This window comes from Myotis davidii, unplaced genomic scaffold, assembly GCF_000327345.1.
Source record: "Myotis davidii unplaced genomic scaffold, ASM32734v1 scaffold663, whole genome shotgun sequence".
NCBI lineage: Eukaryota > Metazoa > Chordata > Mammalia > Chiroptera > Vespertilionidae > Myotis > Myotis davidii.
In genome coordinates this window covers 525,118-525,499 of record NW_006295816.1, presented here as the reverse complement: position 1 = coordinate 525,499, position 382 = coordinate 525,118, and the positions used below count along the sequence as shown (strand labels likewise).

At 66.8% G+C, this 382-nt stretch overlaps 1 protein-coding gene across 1 annotated transcript in view; it reads left to right on the top strand.

The window, feature by feature from the left end:
- The window catches only part of CSPG5 (chondroitin sulfate proteoglycan 5), a 5,226-nt gene continuing 4,844 nt past the window's right edge, over nt 1–382 (top strand). The window contains exon 1 of the mRNA XM_006770570.2: nt 1–23. Coding sequence (XP_006770633.1) covers nt 1–23 — 23 coding nt within the window. The remainder of the gene's footprint in view (nt 24–382) is intronic.

Below are 382 nucleotides of genomic sequence, written 5' to 3'. Positions count from 1 at the left end.
ATGCTCTCCTGGCAGTTCTCACGGTGACAGGACCCAGGCTTGGGGGGCAGAGCGTTGGGGGCCGCAGAGGTGGGAGCGGACGTGCCTCGTCTGGGCCTGGTTCGCCACGTGACCCGAGGGGACTGCACAGCAACCAGCAGGCTGCATGTGTTTCATCTTCTTTCATCCGGAGCCCAGGGCTGGGGGTGGGGCAGCTGAGAGCCCTGCGAGGGGAAACCGGGCTTCCCTTTGCTCCTGGCCACCTCACAGCCAGCGACTGGCCAGTGCGTTCGGTCCCTCGGGCCCTGGCTACCTGGATGTCATGGACCCCAGAGCGGCCCAACCCACTGCTTGGGTGGCTATGGCCGGGCCAGCGATCTCAGCGACGAGGTCTGCCCGGTCT